The sequence below is a fragment of the Thermobia domestica genome, chromosome 16, assembly GCF_964235325.1.
Source record: "Thermobia domestica chromosome 16, izTheDome1.hap1.1, whole genome shotgun sequence".
Lineage (NCBI taxonomy): Eukaryota > Metazoa > Arthropoda > Insecta > Zygentoma > Lepismatidae > Thermobia > Thermobia domestica.
In genome coordinates, this window is record NC_137469.1 from 124,583,025 (window position 1) to 124,607,468 (window position 24,444).

The following is a 24,444-nucleotide window of genomic DNA, read 5'->3' on the forward strand; positions in this document are numbered from 1 at the left end:
GTGTTTATATGTGAAGGTCTTAGACCACGACCTCTTCCCACACCAAAGTGTATGGGTGCACCGAAAACGGGAAAATTGGGCACTTTTGAAACTGCTCCTTTCCCTCTGGTCCCCTCCAATGATGTTTTAAATGGGTTTGACTAGGGTGACCAGATTCTGACAAGTGAAAAGTAGGACAGAAGCATAATAATAAATGATAGCCTGTGCATCGACAATACGTATCTCTTTGTTTCATTTCACGTTAACCTCAAGGCAATCATTCATTTTTAAGAAATCAACACATCTCCAAATACTTTCATGTCGAAATACAAGATTTTTGAAAGAATTTCAAACAATTTAATGGAGTATCAACAAAAACAATAAAAAAAGGTCACGATTGAACTATAAAGAATTTTCTCTCTGCCTATTCACAACAATGTATTTAGACAAGTAATACTACTGAAAGAAGCGCAAATACTTCACACTGCAAGTCGCAAATAGATGAATCAAATTTATTTGTACTATAATCAAATAATATCATTTGCATTATAATTAATTAGACACATAATTAATACATGCGCTTGTAGTTTATTTTTATGAACGTATAGTGAAACTTCGTTTAGGGCTAAAAACTTACTTTTTAAAATTGATTTTCAGAGTCTGGGATTATTTTAAGACATGACAGAAAAAGACTGGCACGAGGAAACTCCAGTTAAATTGATTGGCGTCACTGCTGTGACTTGAAATAAGTGACCAATCCTGCCTTACCGACATCTCAACAAGACTTTCTCAGTAAAACCAACTGCATTACAAAACAATGGTTTGTCGATTGTTTTATTTTCCTAACAATAATTTTTTGAGCAGTGTTGAAAAAAAAGTTTATCATTCAGAAAAAAAGTGCCTGTGATTCGATATGTTGTGAATAAAGAATGAAACATTAAAGTATTGCAAATAAATTTAATCAGGACTTTTAAAAAAAGGACAAATCTCAATTTTCTAGATGTCTTTGGAACACACAGGAAAGCTATTTGAAAAATAATACTGTACTGCGAAAATCAGTACGCCTGATCACCCTAGGTTTGACTGTATTACAAAAATAAATAGTGCTTGAAGCACTGTACTTACCATGAATAGCACAGATGTACGGTGCTGAAAGAGAATGTATTTCTTTCAAATTTCTTTTCAACTCCAACAAATGCAGAATTTTGTCTTGAAGCAGAACAATTCTGTTAAACAAATTGTCTTCAGTACCAGGGTAAAGGAAGGAGTAGTCCTCCAACAGCTGCAAAAAGAGCAACATTATTAGTAGTGAGGTATCACGATGAAATCTTAAATATGAAACAAGTGTAAAATTTCTCAGTAATGTTCCTACAGGAATGAAACATCAAGTTTTCCTATTCATTTTTCATAATAGTAATTAACGCATTAAAAGATAAGCAACCGATGTGTCAAACATAACAGGAAACGGGCAAACTTTTTTCTTAAAAAAATTAACCATTTCTGTACATTAAAATTACCTGCTTAAGTTTCTATTTTTCTTCAATATTTTGGTAATATACTGGAACCCTTTTCTGGAAGATTGCTACGATCAACATTCAAGTTGTGCAAAGCTCATGTAGGCCATTCTAAGTTCACAATGACTAAAACCAATCAAGTTCACATCCACTAAAAACATATTAACCTTTTGCCATGGTTCTTAAGAAAAATAAATAAATAAAATAAAAAATAAAAGACAAAATTTCACAGCACCAGCAAGCAAGTGCAAGGAGACTTCAATTTTAATCTACAGACATAGTTAATTATTTCTATGTGTCTTTTTTTTAATTCCTCACTTTCAAGTGGTTCAAGTTACCAAATTGGAAAGAGAATGAAGAAAATAAATTACAAAACTCGCATTTTTTACACAATGTTACAATTCAGCAATTTTACATATTCACAAACAACCAAATATAATAAGATGAAAGTAGTGGTCAAGGAAAGTAAAATCTACGTATCAAATCAAGACCACATCGTACCTTTCTCTAGCAGAATACATGATATAAAACTGTAGTATGGAAGGGAGAGAAATAGAATATAAAATACAATTAACATAATGTATATAGCTATTAACAGTCAAAATTTTGATGCAAAAACTTTAACTAAATCTAGCTCTCACAGCTTAAAACTGTGCCTGAGCGCAATTATGGGTGGAGCTGTTTCCTTGTGATAGTGGTCTGTACACATGTAAATCTTACATGTTTTTCCCCACCTCATTATTCGACCTATATGTTTTAATGAGGACAGCGTTGAATTGAAATGAACACGTGTTTTGTGAAAAATGAGACACCTCACTCAGTTGTTAAATACTTTGCAATAGTACAGTAACAGTGCACTTACCAATGTATAACCTTGTGGTGTTTTCAAAACAGGGTACAAGTCAAGGTAAGCACCAACCGTCCCAGGCTGTTCCAGGGCTTTCAATCTAGCTTCTGCTGTTGCTCTCCAATTATCGCACACAACATGCCAGGGATCTAGTGACGTTCTGAGCCACTGTAACTTCTCATCTATTACTGGGTCTGGAATGGGTTCTTCAACAATGTCTGTGTCGTCACCTAGTGAAGATGTAGGTGATGCAGAAGAGGACCTTCTACTTGGAATATCTCCTCTCTTTCTTAGAACTCTTCTTCTTGAAATGTAGGCCTCATACAACTTCCCAGAAGCATTGCGTTTTGTTTGGTAGTTCGTGGCTCCAATGTAAGCTGCGTAATACACAGATGGTGATTCTTTCCCAAAAATGGTTGCTATTTCATGTGCCCAGCGTGTAAATTCACCTCGTGTTATTAGCCGTGTCGGATTTTCTTCTAACTCATGCTTTACTATAAGTCGTGCTAAATTACACCTTGAAGCATTATCTAGTAAACCATTGTTCTTTTCTCCTTTAGCAAGAATGGCTTTTCCATCCAGTGTGCATTGCAATATAGTAAGCACCTGCAAGCAACGAAAGCATTATGAACAAGGATATCCATGAAGTCCCTAATGAAAGAAAACGAAAACAAATATATTTCATGGCTTGCATCTCCATTTGAAAACCTAATCACAGCAAGATTTGAGAAAGTATACACTGACCTCACATTTTCTGATTCATAAGCGTATTATTTTTATCTTTTTATTTCACTGTAGTTTGCATTTTCCTCTTACATTGTAAAGTGAACCTTCAAAACTTTTAATGAAATATAAATGTAGTGCAAATGTAGAGAATGAAAATGAATTATCAGTAAAAACAAGGTATAATTTCCCTTAAGGTTTCTTACACGAGTCCTCCAACTTGAAGTGTTACCTAAAATTACCTGAACTGAAGAGAATGTACATAGGGAAAACATGAGCATGAATATCTGATTATAATATCAGAGTGACTAATCAGAAACGCAAAATCACAATCAGGGTCTTTTGGGGAGAGTTTGTCCACAGGAAAAAGTCCCTGTATGTTCCATTATCCCACATTAATAGTACAATACAAGAAGGGATTCGACAAAACATTTCTTAAATAGCAGCAAGAGAGTGTATCTGAAAATAAAAAAAGATATGTACTTTTACCCCGATTCTTTACCAAATGTTTATTTCATTTATAGTAAACGAGGTTTCACAGAAAATTACTGTAGATTTTTTATGTTTAGATTAAATTATCATAAACGAAAACAAAATTCTGTAGTAAATTGGTCCCAAACTGTTGAAGTAAAAAGACCATTTCGTATAGCTATTACATATAGAACTCTCAACCCTCATATATACATCTGGAATTTCTAAGTAGTTCGCTTGTTCACTCAACAACGCAGATTTTCAGCCAAGCATGCTTCATCCACAGGTGGATCGACGCTGGTGGATTTCACTACACAGATTTTCATTTCAGTGTTACAGCAACTACGTTTTCTACTTTTCTCTCATGTTCACAATCTCAACCAAGTAGCTATAACAATATGTTTTGTATTTTATCTAGGTGCTCAACGTATTTGTAAACGTGAGAAAAAACTATACTGTAGTTCGTGTAAACCTTATGAAATCCACCTGTTGTAGTATTTCATGGATTCAGCTGACGACGAAGCACGCTTGGCTTTGAAACCTGGCTAGTGGCATGAAGTAACAGTGTAACTACTTGCAAATTCCAGCTGTATACAGAATGGGGTAAGGATAAAATGTCTGGTTATCGAAATGAGTGCAATTTTAAAAATTTGCTTAAGAAACTGTAATACCCTTTCCTTTATGATCTCAATTATAAAAATGAATGTGAAATCCTTCTCCCAAATCTTTAAAATTCACATTATACACATGCTACCAAAATGTGTTGTACTTTACTTATAAACTTATAAGATCCCATTTATGATTTCTTTGTATCAAGAAGGAACATGGATTGATAAATACAATATACAACCTAACATGTACGGAAAATTGTCATTTGGACATAAATCCACGTTCACACAGAAGAGGCATGCAAACAATTTTAAAAATGTTACATTCACAAAGCCATATTGATGTATTTCCCTTGAGCGATGATTGCTTTATTCAGTCCCATAAACATTCATGATTAAAACCTGTAGACATTTATTCCATTAAACCAAAACTTACATGATTTCCCTCTGATTCGCTGTGCCTGATTTGCTTTTCGCCTTCCACTGAGTGAGTGCAAGAAGTTGAACTGGAATTGGAAGGAAGAGACTGAATGTCAGAAGTATTTTGTCTGTTTTCTTCCTGCTGGTGTTCCTCTCGTAAATCTGCGGATGTTCCAGGAGTTTCTTCTAATCTATCTCTCTCTATTGCATTGAATGTTGATTTCCTTCCTTCACACCAAGAACTGTTTCCAAACGATATTGGCGTTGTTAAGTCAAGAAGCAACCTATCTGCTTCTTCCTGCAACTGAGTACAAACCTTAAAATGACTCACAAGAAGCATGAGTATTTAATAAACATGTGAATGCCATTTGCTAAAACACTACAAAGGACATGACTAATTTCTTAAGTACCACGTCAGACAAGAAGGAAACAAAAATGTGAGCAAACATATACTTGTGTTAAAGGAGGTACTATAATTCTAACTACTTGTCAATTTTCATAATGCGGCTCATACCAGGTACCACGGAAGGACCATTTTGCTGATATTAACGCATCTGATCAGCATTAGCAATGGCCAATGCAGATATGGATGCTTGCAATACTGATGGATGTTTGTGGAAAACTGAAGTGTGGGCAGTGATAAAGTCTGTTTGGCAAATCCATCAATGGTATATATCCATATCTAATGGTAGACATGGATCGTCAAATCAATAATATCGGTGTCGATAGCTAAGATTTCAAGAAGTATCAGAATGGTTGATACCTGACTTCAAAGGTATGTGGTATCAGTTAAAAACACAATTTAACAATACTAGTCCAAAACATTGATTTTTTTTTAAAGAGATCAATACACTTTTACACTCTAACATTTATTGAAACTAGTAATCCTTTGCAATATAATGCAAGACCAATGTTAACGACACTCTTGGCAACAGTATGACACTATTAACATTTAATAGTGTTTTAAAAAAGGGAAAGAGGAAGATCATTACATCTCTGAAAAGTAATAGAGAGAAATGATTGTCTGAAATGAGCTAATTATAATATCTCTCTCTTTTTTACAAGTTTAAAGTCTTTCATTTCCTACGGAAGCAATGCTCTTATGAATCGCAAGAAGAAGAATTGCATCATCAACTTGCCAGTTTTTGTGTAACAACTTAAAGCAACTATTATGTGAAATTTATCAGCGTAGGAGTACAGGAATTGGATTGGCTAATAGTAACATTCAATGGTGTTGGTATTGGCAAAATTAAGGTTAAATGGTATTAGCTGGGTTTCAATACCGCCATACAGGCACATTATTGCTATTGATCTATCACCAATTCTAGGGATGTATAGTTTTGTACACTTCACATCTAACAGATATTAGAAACATTTGTGGACGTTGACGCAAGAGAGCACACAGTCTATGATTTTCATAACATGAATGCGAAAGAGGAACTAAAAAATTGTTCTGGTTTGTATGTCTGCCTGAAAAAAAAAAGCACATTTTATTTATACTTATAACTTCTGTGGTTAACATGCATGATCACAAATAGTGGTGTTCACAGATTGCGCATTGAATTAAGCAAAATGCCTTCATCTTGAAAGAAGTCTGTCATACCTACTGTGTAGTTGAAACAGGTCACATCTACTTCCCGACTTCCATGTTAACGAGTCTATTTCTACTTTACAGTACGTGAACTACTGACAAATATAACATGAGGATTCCACTTATGATGTGTAGCTGACACACAAGAATAACCTACCCTCCTGTTTTCATCTGCTTTCTGAAGATCCTGTTTCCAAGATTTCCAGTTAACCTTGAATTTTACTCTTGGCCCTGCCTGAGGTATTAGCTGTTCGATGTCTCTATCCTCTAAGTGTTGAAGTGCAAAAAAATCTACACCATTCTCTGGAAAAGAAAGATACTTAGCCTCTTAAAGCACTGTTCAGGTTGTTTCTGACCCTCATTCTCTGCACCTACTTGTAGAAGCATCTTACATTACGTACTATTTTTCCTACACAAATGCAGAATGAGCAAATGTAATCATAATATTAACCATTTATACACTGCAATAGAGGTGGTGAAAGGGTAATTCAAAATATGACATTAACTGAAGAAATGCAACACCATAATGAAATTTATGGAATGGAAATAAAAATGTAACTTCATTCCACATTACATCAAAATAAACTCTGCAGTTCATTACTAAAAATGATAACCTATATTCTCGTGAACAAAAGAATTCATACAATGATAAACTTGCTTAGAGTTTTTATTTATACGTTTCAAAACTTCTAAGATTGTTGTGAGTAGGTAGGGTGCTTTCATGCGGTGAAAAACTTTGGCATATATACACATGATTGTGCCTAGTAATTTAACAATGTCATCTTTTCCCTTGTGTATTTTTATCTCAGCAATGTGATTTGTTATATTCTGTATTTTTCCACTAACGAAAGTCGAATCAAAATATAATCTTATGGAGCCCTTTTTACGTGTTGGCCCAATCTGCGAAACTATGCTTAAGAAAGGTACAAATCAACGAACATACGTTGAGGAAGACGACACTGCCCTAATGCATATGCTGAGGATCTTTACAGCATGACAACAGACAACTTCTGCTTCCTTTTGTTGATTAACGTTTCCATCCACTGTATGCGGAGCTTTGTGTTTATCAACTTGAAATACCTTCTTTTTAATGAGAGGGATATTAAACTTAGCGTAACCTACTCACTTTTGCTACATTTTTCCTGTTTATTGAGAGTGCTCACCATAGCAAAATTACACTACCGCAAACTTTAGAGTTTTTTCTGCCATATCTTCGAATAAAAAAAAATCAAAAAGCAAAGATTCAAATCACTAGACAATCTGATTTTGCATGTGACACCCTACCATAATTCATGTATTTGCTTGTGGTGTGCTGCTATTTACAGAACCTTCAAAAAAATGCTAAATTTACCGACAGTTGCAAATCGAAAGCTGATATATGAGTCGTAATAACAATATCACATGAAAATTAATATTGTCTAGTGCAGTACTTCTTTGCTTTTTGAATATTTTTATTTGTTTTGAAGATATTACAGAAAATTTCTAAAATTTTCGGTGGTGAAGACACTTAAGGTTTGGAGTATATGAGCGGAATCAACCCGCAATTAATGCTGACAGAGAGCGGCGGCAACCACGCGTTAACCAAGCATTGTCAACGCCTCTGGGCGCGATAACGCTGGCTTATTGGATCAATGGCTATAACACTGGATGGACTATATGAGCGTTAATAACGCTGCAGCGTTAGTGCTGAGGATCTCAATTTTCTTAGCAAATAAATAAATTGAACTTCTGTAATGATTTACTAAAAATATGTTGCTTAATCAGTGCCAGATTTACGTATAAAAGCAAAACGAGCTACGGCTTATGACCCCATTATCTTGCCCCCATTCCCGCAAAAAGTTACACGTATGCGAACTGCCTTATATATAAGTAAAAATTTCTGTGCCAGTTCGCCATAACAACAACAATCATCTTTATCAAAACAATTCTTAATGTTTACGTAATAACCTCCAATACCTAAGCTGAGGGTTTGGTTGGATAAGCACACTTACACTCAGATCTCCCCCCTTGCACGCAATGCTCAAACTCTTAAGACACTAGGTTGCATGTCATGCTGAATGCTTGGAACAATACATAGTTCAAAATTTCAAAGTCAGACGCACTCACCAATCCAAAAATGATTGCCAGTGTCACTTACACACAAGTTATGAGCCTCCCCCATCTCGCTCGCGGCCTTTGGTTTGACAAAGAAACAGATTACACCAGAGCATAAGATTTCAAAATCAGACAGTTAGATTCAGAATATATTCACATATAATCCTACATCTACATTTACTTATTTACTGTACTGAAAAGAAAAGCACTTAGGTGGCCAGTGATAACAGCATCTCGTGCAAATATGTATTTTTAAAAATATATTTTATGTATTTACTTATTTTATTTATTGACATTAGGGAGCCGCGGTGGCTCAGTGGTAGAGCGTTCACCTCTGGTGCTTCGGGTCCCGGGATCGATCCCAGCCCCCGCCAAGAGAAAAGGTGTACAAACACCGTGTGCGTGGGTTTTCTCGGGGTTCTCCCGTTTCGTCCCACTTTCTTCATTCCATCATTTCATTAATCTCTCATCATCACAGTCTCCTTTAGCCTAACCGGCATAAGCGTGGGACGTAAAACTCAAAAGATTTCATTTCATTTTTCGTTTTCTATTTACATTGTGACGTCATTGGTTAATCTATTCTAGGCAATGAGCTGTCCCCCAAGATGGGAAAGGAAGGGTGAATTACAACGTTGTGAAGACTTCACTTTCCATGTGCGTCGTGAAGACTACACATTTCGTGTTTTCTCTCAGTCAGTGACAATTAGTTTCGTGCCAACTAGAAACTGCGCAGCACTTTAAGTTTAGGCAGAAACCATTCCTGGTGAACGCTGGTCCCCAGTTTAGAAAATGAACTCCGTGGAGCATAATGTATGAACTGGATTGTGAAGCATGCCGTAGTGTATCCATGAATAGAGACGCAAGTAGGCTATAGCGTCCTTCAATATCCAGTTCATATATTATGCAGTGGGGAGTCCATTTTCTATACATAAATAAACTTTATCGCAAATGTCACTTACACCCCTTTGTCTCTCGCTGCCTCAAATCGATTTCTCCCGTTCGATAACGGGCGTATTTCTTTTAGCTAGTTAGGATTAAAAGTTTCTGGTTCAATTTTGATGTATTCAATGCCTCGTAGAGTTGATGCTATAATTAAATCAATGGTTATCCTACAAACTACTGAAATAAATTATGGAAGCGGCAACATTGAAATACTTTATAAAACGCTACTGTTCTACTACTGCATTTTGTACTCAATGGCACATAGCTTTCTAAATGTAGTCACTAGAATCAATACATACATTGAGGAGAATAGCGCATATTAAATTACAAGGTTGAATTCGAATAAACTATCCCATTGAATGTACAGAAAAACGAAATCCTTTCATTATCTCCTACAAGTGCAGGGAGATACCGACGTTTGTACAAAGAAAAGAAAATGAAATGAAATGAAATCTTTCAGTTTTACGTCCCACGGTTATGCCGGTTAGGCTAAAGGAGACGGTGATGATGAGTAATGAATGAAATGGTGGAATGAAGAAAGTGGGAGGAAACTGGAGAACCCCAAGGAAACCCACGAACATGGTGTTTGTCCACCACAAAGTCCACACGGCGCGAGCTGGGATTGAACCAGGGACCTCAAGCACCGGAGGTGAATGCTCTCCACTGACCCAAAACGCCCTCCATCATTTGAAAAGAGTAATTCCGTAAAATTACCGTAACTAATCCACTGAAACAAAGGAAAATGTGAATTTAGCTGAAAGAATCATGTGTGTGTGTAATTTGAATGGGGCACAAACACCGGGGTTTACTCGAGCAGACAGATCTACCAAACAGAAAACATAGGTAAAATACGATGGTAAAATTCTTCTTTTTCTGTGAAGATCTGAGAGTGTGAATAGAAGTAATTACTGTCAATGCACAGCATATTGAAATGAATTTTGAGCGGTTGTGAAAGAATTGTATGTGTGTGCGTCTGTGCGCTATTCCACTATCCTTGTTTATGCGTATATCCGCATCGTTGATGCGCCTGGTCCATACGAGTGCATTCCTCGCTCCCGCTCGGACCCTTGCTGCACTCCTGCCCTGACCCGGTTAGATAGCCTTCGTGCTTTTTAGTGGCCACCTAGCACAAGTTGGTTCATGTTTTATCCCCTGTACTTGTTGTCATACATCAACATTGTATTTATACTGAGCAGCAGGGTTGGCTGGTTTAAACCAGCTGTTTAAAAAAAAAACTGGTTTAAACCAAAAAACGAAAAATGTTCGTAAAAGTGTAACTATTCGTAAAATCTTGATGAACACACATTTGTGAACACAAGTGTGCGTATCACTTTTCACTCCCATATATTATTCGTACTATATTCAGACCTAAACACCCCATTCTTTACTCAAAGAGATTATATTACAAAAGGAACTTTTTTTATGTAACTTTATGGATGTTTCTTTTGTGATTTTTTTTATAGTTTGTTATTATTGTTATGCAACCAAAGGGAAATTCAAAACATTGTATCGTTTTAATAGTGTTTACTATTAATAAAATACATCGAAATGCTGTACTTTTTTGGGGAGGGGGTCATACAAACCCCACGAGAGGCAATGATTGCAATAACAAGAATATTTGGTAACTATTTATGTATAAATGGGTCAGAGCCAAAGTGGACTCAAATAATTCGTATCTTTATTCACTTTCCTTACTGATATATAAAGTAACTCGTTATATTTCTTTAACTTGGTTAATAAATGAACTGAGTTGGACTAAATTAGTTTTCTGTACTCCGTAGTACTTTGAAATTGTACATATGTAATTCTGTATAATGGTTCCACTTGTGCAATTGTTTATCTTTTTGTCCTTCTGTCCTAATGACTCCTGACAATTATATTAGCAAATATGTAAAGATCAGTTAACGTATTTTTATCAGGAGTCCTTAGTGACTCGGCAGACGTATCGCATTTTTGGCCAATTAGTCCCGGTTTCGAGTTCAAGTGGAAGACAATTCCTCTTGGATGTAAGCCGAGAAGCGGTTTGGATTCCACTTTAAGCTTATGTGACCCCTTCCAGCATAACTCGGTTGTTGCATACTAACACCAAGGCGAAACAAGCTTATTTCTGCCTATATGTGATATAAATATACAGAGCAAATTATTTAAACCAAAAAAACCTGGTTTAAACAAATTTTTTTTTTCAATAAAATCCATGGTCTTTGCCAACCCTGCTAAAGCAGTCCTCAAGCGAATTTGCAAGTAGTAATGGAGGTCCTTTAGTGCATACTCTACTAAAAGAAATAAAAAGCTCTAACGTAACCTGAAAATGTAAGAAATATATCAAAATTTGTAGAACTGACTGTTCGACTAATGCCAGAAAATCTTACAGAAAGTGACAATTACGTAAAGTATAAGACGTAGGGGATGGTTCTACACAGGTCCACCTATATAGATTAGTAGCTAGGATGGATCCTTTCTGTACCAAAATTTTAATATTTAATTTATATAATATTGCTGAGCGAGCGCCAGCGAGTGAAGGGGGGTTGGAGCCCCGCAGGGCACGTTGTTTTCTATCTTTACCACAGCTAAACGGGAAGGGAGACCTGTGTCCTAGAACCTTCCCATTTAGTTGCAACAAAGACCAAACACAACGTGCTTTGCGGGGCTCTTAACCCGCCTTCACTCGCTTACGCTCGCTTGGCAATAATATTTGAATTAAATATTAAACTTTGGTACAGAAAGAAATCAACGTACGTACTAATTTATATGGGGGACCTGTGTTCTAGAACCTTCCCCACGCATTCGCCCATAAGGTAAGTAGTAGTAGAGCAATTAATAATGAACAATGTACGGTGCGACGAATTTAAGGAGCAAACGACTTTTACAAAAAGAAATCTCCGTGTCGTGAAAGCGTTGGTTTTCCATAATGCTCGTTTACGCGTATACCCAACATCGCTGACGTGCCTACTCCCTACGGAGGCACTCCCGCGTGGGCCTCATTCTTAAGCTCCTTCCCAGATTCGCTTAGATAGCATTCGTGCTTATTAGTGTCCATCTAACACAGGTTGGTTGGTGTTTTACACAAGACCTCTTAACTGAATCTGCAACGAGGATTGCAAGTGCGCACTACAACAATGATTGCTGAACGTACAGAAAGAGAATACAGCGAGCATTATTTACATTAGTAATACTTCTTGCCTAAACAGATTTAGAAGTTACATTCATAGGAAAGGCAGTTACTGAAGCAGGAACCTACTGAATTAGTATGTTCATCACATGCATTCTAACATGAGTGCAACCAACATACTTGCATGTTTTTACAAAAAATAATGGTAATAGTATACACGAGAACCCCCTGATCTGCATTCTTCTGTGTTCTATTACCACTTCTACACGAAATACCATAAATTTTCTACGTAGTGCAATAGTAAGAAGTACCCATGTGCACAAGACCGATATGCGTTAAATCCCCCCCCCCCACACACACACAGTCATAGATAAAGTACAATGGCACTACACATGCCGATATAAAGTACAGGTACGTTTTTTTTATTTTCGTATGAGCCGATAAGTAAATAAAAGTCGCTTTATTGCCCCCTTTGTAAGTTCGTACATACTCAATGAATAATCCCTAAAAGTATGAGCGTCCTGCTCCTTTGGGAACTGATGCAGCTTCACGTATACTATATCCAAAATAATATTCATGTGTACACAAAAATTCTCCAGCTTTTATGTAATTTCTAGATCGTTAGAAAATAATCATTACTTTCAAGCAGGATAGATTGTCTTCTGCTGTCATGCTGATTGATTCAGGTTTTCTTATTTCTAATGCTAATTACTTACCCTTAAAAATGTTAACGTAATTGTTTAGTTTCCAAGTAGTCAGCAAATCTTCCACATACGCATCCATATTTTGCTTATAACAACACTTTCTTTCTTCTTATTTCTTCAAGCGCGATACTGACTATGACTTTCACACGAAAAATGGAGGCTCCCGCGTTTTGCCATACAGAATGGAATTGTGGGTAATAAAAATTTTGAGCCTCTTTCTTTGCAACTTTTATAACAAGAATAATGCGTTACTGTCTGTATTGTAATGTTAAAGTAACATGACAGTACAGACTTTAATACCAAACAACTGTATGATTACACAGAGTTAGAGGACTTTTTCCATTACTTACTGTAAATTATTCATTACTAAATGTATTTTTATCAATTTCCTGGGATATATAACATTATAATGACTTTCTATCATTCCTTTACGTACTTTTTTGTCCTGCTTTCCGATTGAAAGATCAGTTGTACGTAGAAATTGTAAGTAATCGTGCTTCCGTTACACAAATAGTAATGATAAAACAATTTGTCTCCTTACATAATGTCTGTATAGAACGGATTTGTTTGCTCTTTGCAGTGTAGAATGGGTAGATCTCATTATCATGACAAAATTTCATTCCTGACGTGAAGTTTGCACTTTACTACGAACATTTTTACATTATTCAGTTTCTTTTAACATTATAATGTAAAAAATGCATTACAAGGAAAATTTGTCCTTCTTCCTGCGATATTTTCCTTACTCATGTCAAAAAACACGTACTAGATAGGATAGCCTGTAATATTTTCATTCCTGAAAGACATTTATCTCTCTTGAATGACGTCACATTTTCTTTCCAGTCTGGAATGTACTCTTAACATTACAGAACTGAAAACCTTCCTGTCGTTACGTACATTTATTGCGTACTACAGATTTTTCATAAAAGACAAAATGCAGCATGTTGTATTTCCACTTCGCCACATGGTAAATTAACATTATAATGGTTTCAAGTCCAAATTTACGTAATATAAGTACGGAATTACGAAATAATCAACTTTACATGTCTTTACTGTTAAATTTTCTATGAAAATTTTTCTCAGTGTAGGAATGGGCACGAGCGAGTTCGAGCAAGTTTTCTTTTAAACTCGACTCGACTCGAAGCAGACATATTTGAGCTCGACTCGAGAACTCGGCTCGAAAACTTTCTCTCAACTCGACTCGAATTCGGACCGAGTTTCCAGCCAAAACGAGCCAATCCGAGCTAAATCCTTCGTGTAGTTCCAAGTACTACTCTCTTCAAGTATCCTACATAGACAATATAATTATCAATGATACTACTACTATTAATATAACTAATTATTATTATAACACCGTGTACCTGTATAAACATGGAATATAGGTGGTTTGTATCTGAATACTAAAAATTAGTTCACTGTCGATCTCGGTCGTCAAGAAATCTTCAGGAGGCAAGGACATCGGTCACGAGGTTCTAGGTTTGAGTTCAGGAGAAGCAAGTATTCAGGCTCGAGCCAAAAATTGTTAAAAGTTATAGGACTCCAGCCAAACATGTTCAAAACTGCTCGACTCGAGTTTTGGGTTGTCAACTACTCAAGCGGCTCGCTCACAGCTCATTTACTTATCGAGCCGAACCAATAGCTCATCCAACCGAGTCAGCTCGAGCCGATGGCTCACACGAGCCGAACCGAACCGAGCTGATTGCTTACGCCAACCGCGCCGGTTCGAGCCATCGGCTCAGTTAAGCTGACTCGAACCCAGCCTATGGACTCGCTTCAACGGAGCTGGTTCGAGCCATTGGCTCGCATCGAGAAGAGTCGATGACTCGTCCCTACCAAACCGGCTCAAGCCATCGGCTCAATTGAGCCCAGTCGATGGGTCATCCCAACCAAGCCAGCTCAAGCTGTACGCTCAGTTGAACCGAGCCGAGCCGGTTGACTTCACTATCTCGGCTTCTACTTCGGCAGTGGATCGTGCAGTTCTCAGCTTTGATGGTAAGAACTACAGTATATACTTATATTGGTGCTCACGGCGTCATTAACTTGTTCCCCCACCAACGAATTTCGAGACGGTTTTTGCATCTTTATTGCGTGTTTTCTGTCGCTTTATGCGCCTATTCCCACATTTTGTGCGTCACCGGAAGTGGATCAAAATATGCCTACAAATATGGCGGGACAAGTTATTGATGTTCCGCTATTATCGAATTTCGAGGTCGTTAATTTCACATCGCGTACTGTTTTGTGCGCCTATTTCGACGTTTTGTTCGTCACTGGAAGACGGTCAAAATGGGCCTCAAAGGTAGGACGAAAATGACCCATTGCTCCGCCACTACAGAATTTCGAGGTCTTTCCTTTTGCATCGACTAGGGAATTTTTGTGCCGTTTCGTTCCCATATTTCCACGTTTTGTGCATCACTGGAAGTGGTCAAAATGGGCTTCCAAGATGGGACGAAAATGACCAAGAGTTCCGCCGCTATCGAATTTCGAGGTCGTTAATTCCACATCGCGTACCCTTTTGTGCGCCTATTTCGACGTTTTGTGCGTCACTGGAAGACGGTCAAAATGGGCCTCAAAGGTGGGACGAAAATGACCAAGAGTTCCGCCACTACCGAATTTCGTGGTCCTTCCTTTCGCATCGACTAGTGAATGTTTCGTGCCGTTTCGTTCCCATATTTCCACGTTTTGTGCGTCACCGGAAGTTGGTCAAAATGGGCTTTCAAGATGGGACGAAAATGACCAAGAGTTCCGCCACTATCGAATTTCGAGGTCGTTAATTTCACATCGCGTACCCTTTTGTGCGCCTATTTCGACGTTTTGTGCGTCACTGGAAGTCGGTCAAAATGGGGTTCAAAGGTGGGACGAAAATGACCCATTGCTCCGCCACTACCGAATTTCGAGGTTCTTCCTTTTGCATCGACTAGTGAATGTTTCGTGCCGTTTCGTGCCCTTATTTCCACGTTTTGCGCGTCACCAGAATTGTGTCAAAATGGGCCTCCAAAGTGTGACGAAAATGACCCGCTGCTCTGCCACTATCGAATTCCTAGGTCGTTTCTTTCGCATCATTTAGTGTATATTTTTTAAAAAGTTTTCTGTGTCTACTTCCTCGTCTTCTGCATCACCGGAAGTAAGTTAAACGGGCCTTCAAAATTTAGAGTCACTGCTGCGCCACTACCGAATTTCGAGGTCCTTCCTTTCGCATTGGCTAGTGCCTGTTTTGTTCCGTTTTGTGCCCCTATTTCCACGTTTTGTTCGTCACCAGAAGTTTGTCAAGATGGGCCTCCAAGATGTGACGAAAATGACCCACTGTTCCGACACTATCGAATTTCTAGATCGTTACTTTCGCATCGTTTAATGCCTTTTTTAAAAGTTTTCTGCACCTATTTCTCGTCTTGTGTATCACCCGTAGTGAGTTAAACGGGCTTTTAAAGTGGAAGTTAAATGGCTCACTGTTCCGCCGCTATCGAATTTTGGGGTCGGTTATTTCGCATCGTTTAGTGCCTGTTTTGTACGTTTTGTGTGTCACCGGAAGTGGGTCAAAATAGACCTACGAATATAACGAAACAAGTTAATGCCGTTCCGCCACCAGCGAATTTGGAGGACGTTTCCTTCACATCGTTAAGTGTGTATTTTGTACTGTTCTGTTCGCCTACTTCCATGTTTCAAGCATCTCCAGAAATGCGTCAAAATGGTCCACTAAGGTGTGAGGAGAAAGAGCCTTTGTTCCGCCACTATCGAATTTGGAAGTCATTTCTTTCGCATCGTATAGTGCCTGTTTTGTACCGTTTTGTGCTCCTATTTCCACTTTAGTGCGACATCGAAAATGGATCAAAATGGCCTACAAGTATAGCGGAATAACAAGTATAGCGGTTCCGTCACCATCGAATGTCGAGGTCGTTTCCTTTATATTTTTAATGCATGATTTGTGTCGCTCTGTGCGTCAGTGGAAGTGGGTCAAAATGGGCCTTGAAAGTGGGATGAATATGTCTTTCTCTGCCATATTTTTAGGTCTTCTTTGATTCACATTCATTGGCGCACAAAACGTGAAAATATGTGCAGTAACGATACAAAACATGCACTAAAAATGCGAAAAAAGCGACCTCGAAATTCGATACTGGTGGGAGAGTGGGTCTTTTTTCTTCCCATATTGAATGCCCATTTTGACCCATTATCGTTGATTCACAAAACGTGGAAATAGGCTTACAAAACAGTAGAAAACACGCACAAGACGATGTGAATGAAACGACATCGAAATCGTTCCTGACGGATATTTGTAGGATAACATTGACACATTTTCGGTGGTGCAGAAAACGAAAAAATAGGCGCACAAAACAACAAAAAATGGAAATTTAGCTTAATTACATGGGAGCAAGTTTGTAAGCTTAATTATATGGGAAATTTTATACATTTTTCCTTTACATTGATTTGGGACTTTCAAATTTTATTCTTTTTTCCACTGAAAATTATCTATAATTCAACAAGGAAATAATTATAATTGATAATTGTAATAATTATCTATATAATTGAATTCATTGTAATTTGGTCCATGACAAACACTTTACCATTTCGTACTAGCTCTTATGCCCGTTCTTCGCACGGATCAGATAAAATATCAATGTAAACAAACTGAACGACGAGAGAACAATTAAGAAACATTTCTAAAATTGGATATATTTTGTATGAATATATATCTAACAACGTACATGTGTTTTCATTGGGAAGGCCGATGGGGGCTGAATTTGAACGTAAACACTATCGGTGGTGTCACTATACATCTGAGCAACCCCGGTAAATATGGATTCGACACAAATATTGTTCATTTTCTACTACTTTTACATGTCCCGGTAAACGCCCTCTCAGACCCCCTTGGTTCGAATTGTGAAAAAAATCTCCTCTGGCCCCCAGCCGATACCGCGAAAACTATGAATGTGACACTAACATTTGCCATTTTCTACTATTTTTTACTTATCCTGGTAAAAGCCCCTATGATCCTCTGGTTACAATTTTGAAAAAACAACGCCTCTGGCCCGCAGCAGATGGGGTTAGTATTTGGAAGTCAACGCCTGTGGAAGTATCACCATTCATCTCAGCGATAACGAAAACTATGGATTTGACACTAATATAGGTCATTTTCCATAATTTTTATGTCTCGCAATTCCCATCCGGCCCGCATACAATGGTGGCTAAATTTGAAAATCATCGCTAATGAAAGTTTCACCATTGAGCTCAGCGACCCCGAAAAGTATGGATTTGACATTAATATCGGTAATTTTCGATTATTTTTACCTGTCTCGGAACTCCCCCCCCTCTGGTGACCCAAGGCCCTCAAACAACGGTGGATGAATTTGAAAGTCATCGCTAATGGTAGTGTCCCCATTGATCTCAGCAACCGCGAAAACTATGGATTTGACACTAATATCGGTCATTTTAGGTTACTTTTACGTTTCGGTTTCCTCCCCCACCGTTGACCCAGGGCCCGCAGCCGAATAGGGTGAATTTGAAAGTTAATGCGATGGAGTTTTACCATTGATTTCAGCGACCGCGAATACTATGAAATCGACACTGATATCGGTCACTTTTTACTACTTTTACATTCTCCGGTAAACGCCTCCCTGAGACCTCTGGTTCGAATTTTGTCAAAAAAGCGCTTCGCCTTGGTGTGGGACCTAGACCAAGGTATCTTTGACCAAAATTTGGTAACTCTCGGTCAACTTGTCTGGTCCCCGGGCCGGTTCCGGTAAACGTCCAACTGAGACCCCTAGTTCGAAATTTAAAAAGAAAAAAACTCTTCGTCTTGATCTGGGGCCAAGCCACTCGTGACCAAATTTTGAAAAGTTTCGGTCCACTCGTCTGGTCCACAGGCCTCACAAAGATAGACAGACAGGCACGAACAAACTCATTATTTTATGTATATTAGGAAGGTCAGATCCGCCCTTATTTTAATAGAGCGGTGTTTGAGCGATTGGTCGTAGAAATTCAAACTCCGATGAGTGATAATTTCATAGGCTTGTTTTATTACAAGTTTAAACTCTTTAGTCAGTAGAGAAGAGGGCGTGAATCATGGGTCAGAGTTGATGACAATGGGTTTTGGTGGGTCTGTGGGTCACAGTGGGTGAGAGTGGTTTATGGTGGGTGGTGGGTCAGAGTGGGTCACGGTGGGTTGTGGGTCACGATGGGTGGTGAGTCAATTGGTCGTGGCTAAAATTTTCATTGCCCCACGCTCTCTCTGAAGTACAGTGTTGAAAATTAATCAGTGAAAATCAATTGCAATTGATCAATCAATTGAAAGTAATTGCTGTGGAAATCGATTGCAATTGAATGACTGAATTCAATTGCAATTACTTCCCACTGCAATTACTTTAAATCAATTGATTGATTGCAATTGATTCTCCATTATTAATGGCCAACTGCAATTAACAATTAACCATTACTTACTTCAATTGTTAATTGCAATTAACAATTAAATTTACGAATTAATTTTTAATTGTTAATTCAATTGAAATTTGCCCAACACTGCTATATGCCAACCAACGCTTAATTTGGACTTACACAGCATCCATAGTGTCACTATTTATCTTTGCATATGAATTCGACACTAATATTGTTCGTATTTGACGTCATTTACATGACATCTTCACCTCTTGGTAGGAGTAGTTTCAGTGTCTCGCCCCCATAACTATGGAGAAATTTCAACCAACGTAAGTATAATTATAAATTACCATTTGAAAAATAAGTGTACAGGTGATCTTTGTCGGAGAGGACTTCGTTAACTACTTTTTCGATATCAATGTATTGCCTTTTTTTTGCTTTCCATGGTAAAAATTGCCAAAGGGTTCAATTTCGTCTGCACAATAGTGCTATGAATATAGGTTTTAGTGATTTAATTAACTGAATGCTCGCTTAGATGTTGCTCTCGTAACAGGAAAAGTGAGATACAGTTATAAAAGAAAAATGAAATGAAATATTTAAGTTTTACCTCCCACGTTTATACCGATTAGGCTAATGGTGACATTGATGCTGAGAAATGAATGATATCGTGGAATGAAGAAGTGGGAGGAAACGGGAGAAACCCGAGGAAACTCATGCACACAGTGTTTGTCCATAATAAAGCTCATTCGGCGCTAGCGGGGATCAAACCACGGACCTCATGCACCATGGGTAAAGTTATAAAAGAATACTCGTGTAAACAAATACGGAACATTACTATCAATGACAGTTATATAAGATTAGATCTTTAGCTATTTCATTCTAAGGTAAACTTTCAATCGATCTTGTTCTTCATTACTGTTCGAAAACGTAAAGTTGTTGCTGCAAGGACGTGATAAATCTTTTCAGTAGACTTCACAGTCTATAGCTCCCTCACAACTTCTTTTTTCATCTGAAGATAAAGTAGTTGCATTTTAGACATTGAAGAAAAAGTGTGAAATTATATAAAAACCTCCAAAGTGGAATTACGAAACTTCAGTGGCCCCTTTTCACTGTAGGACTCCCTCATCACACTCCCGTTAGTTACACCGGGTGCATGATACAGCCGGGCGCCCTTTTATGAATATTTTCTAAGACAGTACGAGTTTTTTTTACTGCTGTGTAAATTGAGTTGTATTTGTTAAAACTGTTTTTTAAAGGAGACGAAAGATCCTATACTCAAACACAAATCATGTCTTTCAAAGCTCTAATGGAAAACTAAACGAATCGCCGTATACATGTTACGTTTTTGAAGAGAAAAAGAGCAAAACATTGATTGCACAAACGTATAATGGTATCATTTGCATGCAAATTTATAACTTATAAAATGTATTGGCTTGTTAGATGAGGGGTTAGTAAACGGTATTCTTCTACTGGTGGTCCTACCTTCGAATCTTTTCCATTCTTGTTGCTTTTTCTTTCAGCTACACTGAGTTTGTCCATCCCAGATCTTCAAGCTTGAACCAAATTTAATACCAGTTAGTGAATTAAAAGTAGCTGACATTATTTTCAAATACGAAACGTTATTACATGCTTTTCATTAGTTTATAGTACTCAACTTTGATATCAACTCCTCCATCCTTCATTTACCTCATTTCTTGACGTGTTTTGTTACAAAATTCATAAATCCTGACAGAAAAATTGCTTTACCACTTAATGGTGACTGCTTTGAAAGCAAGTGCAAAATATGAGAATTAAATGTCATATATGTGATATCGTGTGGAGAAGAAACAAACTTGTGAACCAAAGGTTTAAGAACAAATCAAGTTATTAATATAAACTTTGCCGAAGATTAATCACTTATATCATCATAAAAGAAATACGAAAGACGTTTTGAAACGAAGAAATATAACATACAACTTTGCAAGCGGAGGCAAAGAAACCTAACGTAACAAGACTAAAGACGATTTATTTACGGCGTAGTGATCGTGGTTGAGTGGCAAAGGCACTCAATTAGTAATCTTGAGTTTCGTTTCTCGAATCCGCTTCGGGCACTTTTTTACTTTAGGATTTTTGATTGCGATTGATCGGCGATGACACACGTTTTATTATATTCAGATATTTGAATACTCAGATGTTTCAATACTTGAACTATCAAATCTTCAGGGATAATAATAGTAATAATAATACTTATTATTATCTCTTAGAAGATTAAAAGCTAGGAGCTAATTATCGCTCCGGTCATATTGTTACAAGAAGAAACGTTACATTTAGCAACAGTATTTCTGTTTTGTTTAATGTTGCCCACGAGAAGAGAAATTTCTCATCATGTTCCTAAAACAAACAAAATAACATGAGAATTAACATTTTACATTCGAGACGGGAGAAGGATAACTCAAATTATCATGTCGCTTTAGAGATGAGAATCGAGACGAGATGAAAAGTATCGTAAACATTTCTCATCTTGTTACGATTCTCGAAATAGTTCATGTCCATTGTTTAAGAAACAATTGCTCTGGAATCGGAATCTTATAAGCTTTTTGTTACTTTGTATTTTCAGCTCATTGAATTATGGTCTGTGTAGGTATTTTTTAAAGAAAAGCTTTTATACTTACCTCAGCATTTCCTAAAAATTAGTATATTATATGCCTTACTGTTGAGTGATATTCAATTATTTCTATTACAGTTATTTTTCTTAAAACATAGAGTAGAACATTTTCTACATGAAACTTTAGTCTAATTCTTTTCTTTAAAATGTGGGTAGTTGCAGAGGCGTATCTTGAAAGTAAGGAAACCATTCTCCGAAACCCCTACGTTTAAGTAAGATTTTCCAAATTTTAGACATACTTTAAAACTTTTAATACCATTATTATTATTATTATTATTATTATTATTATTATTATTATTATTATTATTATTATTATTATTATTATTATTACTGAATATTTGAGACCTAAATATTACGTCTCATTCCAATCCAAATAATTATACTGAAGTTAAGACAAATCAAAAGAAATTTGTTGGACCCTCTATAAGGATGAATTGCCTTATAAGAAATACTTTGGAAGGAAAAGAGGGAAGGAAAAGAAGGTGTCAGCTACTGAATAATATGAAAATCGAACCTTAGGATGCCTTAACAAAAACTAAGTAGGATTTCTCTTCATCACGATACATAGTAACGCCCTTTCTTTGGGTAAAAGACATTGGATTATGTTTGCGTTATATTGATATTTTAACAAAGTATATATACAAAAAATAGTTCGTATTTACCAATTTTGGTTGAACGAATATATGGAACGTGTTTGAAAATGACGATCGGAAATATTATTATTATTTTTAGTAAGAATGGAAGAACGTAGAAATAATTTCACAATGTCGTTTTAGACAAATTTATGACTCATACTATACCTTAAGGATGACCGTTTTGTATTTATGAATTTGTTTGCGAAACAAGCCGTTTTCAGACAGTAGAAATCGAGAGTAGACTATGATGTCATGTTAATTTTCCCCCTGTGAAGGAAATCGTTTCAACTCTAACTTGTAAGAACGAGAGAAATTGACTATGTTTTATGTTATTATACATCAGAAATATCAAGTTTGTAAATTATAAAATATTTCGGAATTTCGTCGGTGGGACTCGAATCGAGGAACCCTGACTTACGAAACGACTGCTTAAGCCACTACCCTAAGGAATCGGCGTAATCGGGGAATCGGGTAAGAAAACGGGGAATCGTAATTGTGTTTCGTTTTAGGTGAAGGTATTATGAGTCTGCTGTTTCTCTTTTGAATGGAATTACGATTTCCCGTTTCTTTTCTACATATTTTTTTTTTTTGTGTGAAAACATGTTAATGAGCAATAATATGCAACTGTTTCTCGATTCGGATTGTATTGGGTTAACAGCTTGAAAATATAATCTTTACGTTTAATGTCCCATGATTATGCCTGTTTGGTTGAGGAAGACTTATGATTGACGAATTGGTGGAATGAAAAAGTGTGAGTGTCCCGAGAAAACCCACGAGCACAATGTTGTCCGTCTCAGGCTTATTTGTCTTGGGAACAAACTATGGACCTCACCAATCAGATAGTTCAGTACGGGGGTCTCAATTACGATTCCCGATGGGTGAGCCTTTGAAATATTAAATGTCCTTGATGCATCTGTGTTCGTGTCCCTCTCGTTCAAGGTTACTGGAAATAAATGTAAAACGTGAATAACCGAATATAATAGAGATAAGTTACGGAGATACTTTCGGTCGTTTTTTAAAATTTAAACTTGAATTCTCTGGACTATAATATTTTATCATGACCAAAATCAGTGTTTCATCGTTAATAAAATATTACAATCGTAAACGTTTGCAATGTGTTATATACACGAGTGTTTCTTGACTCTTACTTAAAGGAGCAGTCTTAGGATAGTCGTTTCAGCAGTCGTTTCGTGAGTCAGGGGTGCGCGGTTTGGGTCCCTCCGACGAAATTCAGAAATATTTTGTTGGAGGTAACGAAGACAAAGAAAAAATATTTTTAAAATCATCGAAATTATACTAGTCACGCACAAGGCTTGACGTCTAGCAGATTTTATCTGACAGTTCTTGAAAATTGTCAGTGTCATCAATGAATTTTCAGATTTACCGTATATATTCCAAAATTCTAAGGTTCCTGCAGGCAATAAGATTATTTTAATACGATGGGTGTTATGGTAGTGAACACAATTCTTCCTTAAAGTATTGTGAAGTAATTTGGCGGATTTTAAAACTTTTATAATATTTTAAGTGAAATTTCGAAATTTACCATAAAAACTGCAACATTTCAGGCTCTTGCGGGGAATGAAGGTGCAAATTATTTTAAAAATCATGAACAGTGTAGTTAGTCTAGTCATTATGCAACTTTTGTCACCTAGTTCGATTTCATTGGGCAGCTTTAAAAAAATTTAATATTTTCAAAAATATCAAATTTTGATAAAAAATGCAAAATTTTAAGGCCTTTGCGGGGAATGATGATAAAGTTAAAAAATTATGAAGTAAAACACGAATGTTATACTAGTCAATATA

At 36.9% G+C, this 24,444-nt stretch overlaps 1 protein-coding gene across 1 annotated transcript; it reads right to left on the reverse strand.

Annotated features, from left to right (window-relative positions):
- Positions 1 to 988: 988 nt before the first annotated feature.
- LOC145673392 (uncharacterized) lies at positions 989 to 13,942 on the reverse strand. The gene is made up of 5 exons (XM_081743050.1): positions 13,015 to 13,942; positions 6,311 to 6,456; positions 4,579 to 4,866; positions 2,356 to 2,946; positions 989 to 1,261 (listed from the first exon to the last, which is right to left on the reverse strand). The coding sequence occupies exons 1-5, from the start codon at positions 13,079 to 13,081 to the stop codon at positions 1,004 to 1,006; spliced, it is 1,350 nt and encodes a 449-aa protein (XP_081599176.1). The 5' UTR covers positions 13,082 to 13,942; the 3' UTR covers positions 989 to 1,003.
- Between the last annotated feature and the right edge of the window lie 10,502 nt (positions 13,943 to 24,444).

Bases quoted from the DNA above. Each gene is read 5' to 3' on its own strand.
- LOC145673392 (XM_081743050.1), bottom strand. From the start codon at position 13,081: ATGGATGCGTATGTGGAAGATTTGCTGACTACTTGGAAACTAAACAAT. The intron at 6,457-13,014 runs GTAAGTAATTAG...TTTCTTTTCCAG, and splicing joins TTACGTTAACATTTTTAAGG to AGAATGGTGTAGATTTTTTT. The intron at 4,867-6,310 runs GTAGGTTATTCT...GTTTGTACTCAG, and splicing joins AAGCAGATGAAAACAGGAGG to TTGCAGGAAGAAGCAGATAG.